We start from the raw sequence: 689 nt of genomic DNA on the forward strand, positions 1-689 counted from the left end.
GAATATGAATAAATTTTAATCAGTCAACTAAAACTACAGCTAGCACTATGTTACAAACTAGCACATATCCTTCTATCTCATGTGTCACTTACTATCCATTCTCATCTCTCGTCTCTGTGTTAGGCTCGTGGTTGCAAATTCCGGTTTGTGCCCGTACCTACCGCCCCGCTTCTATACCGGTACGCCAATGCCAGTCCATTCCGCGCTCCCATTTTCATCCCCTTGGCCGTCCCGGCCAGTCTGCTGACACGAGCAGAGCCTGATACGGACACGTTTGACAGCTCTGACACGGTGGACGCTGGCACCAGTGTCGGCACGGAGAGCACTGAGGAGCGGGCCACGCACCTCGACATGAAAAAGGGGACCGCAAATGTCCAGACCCACAACAGCACAGACCAGGACCGGGACGCAGAACAGCTGGATGAGGTTGGCCAGACCTCGAACCTATACGATTTTATGGCCATTATTCTGACCAAGTTCAGCTTTGTTGTGGATGTAGAGGCTGATTCACGCAATAAGACGGCATTGTTGGGCGTCAATCCGAAGCGCACGTATCTGCCGCCAGAGTACACGTGCTCGCAATGGGTACATAATTTGAGAATCATTATGCATGCGTGCACACGTAAAATCACATACACAGACACAAACATACACACACACTATATATAATATATTATACACACACACAC

General features: G+C 49.3%; 1 protein-coding gene across 1 annotated transcript; it reads left to right on the plus strand.

The window, feature by feature from the left end:
* Positions 1-351: 351 nt before the first annotated feature.
* On the plus strand, positions 352-585 carry SARC_17832 (hypothetical protein; the record flags this gene model as incomplete). Its single annotated transcript, XM_014288084.1, has 1 exon — positions 352-585. A coding segment is annotated over one exon (234 nt), but the record flags the coding sequence as incomplete, so codon positions are not given.
* Between the last annotated feature and the right edge of the window lie 104 nt (positions 586-689).

Source organism: Sphaeroforma arctica (genome assembly GCF_001186125.1).
Source record: "Sphaeroforma arctica JP610 unplaced genomic scaffold supercont1.12284, whole genome shotgun sequence".
In the NCBI taxonomy this organism is placed as follows: Eukaryota; class Ichthyosporea; order Ichthyophonida; genus Sphaeroforma; species Sphaeroforma arctica.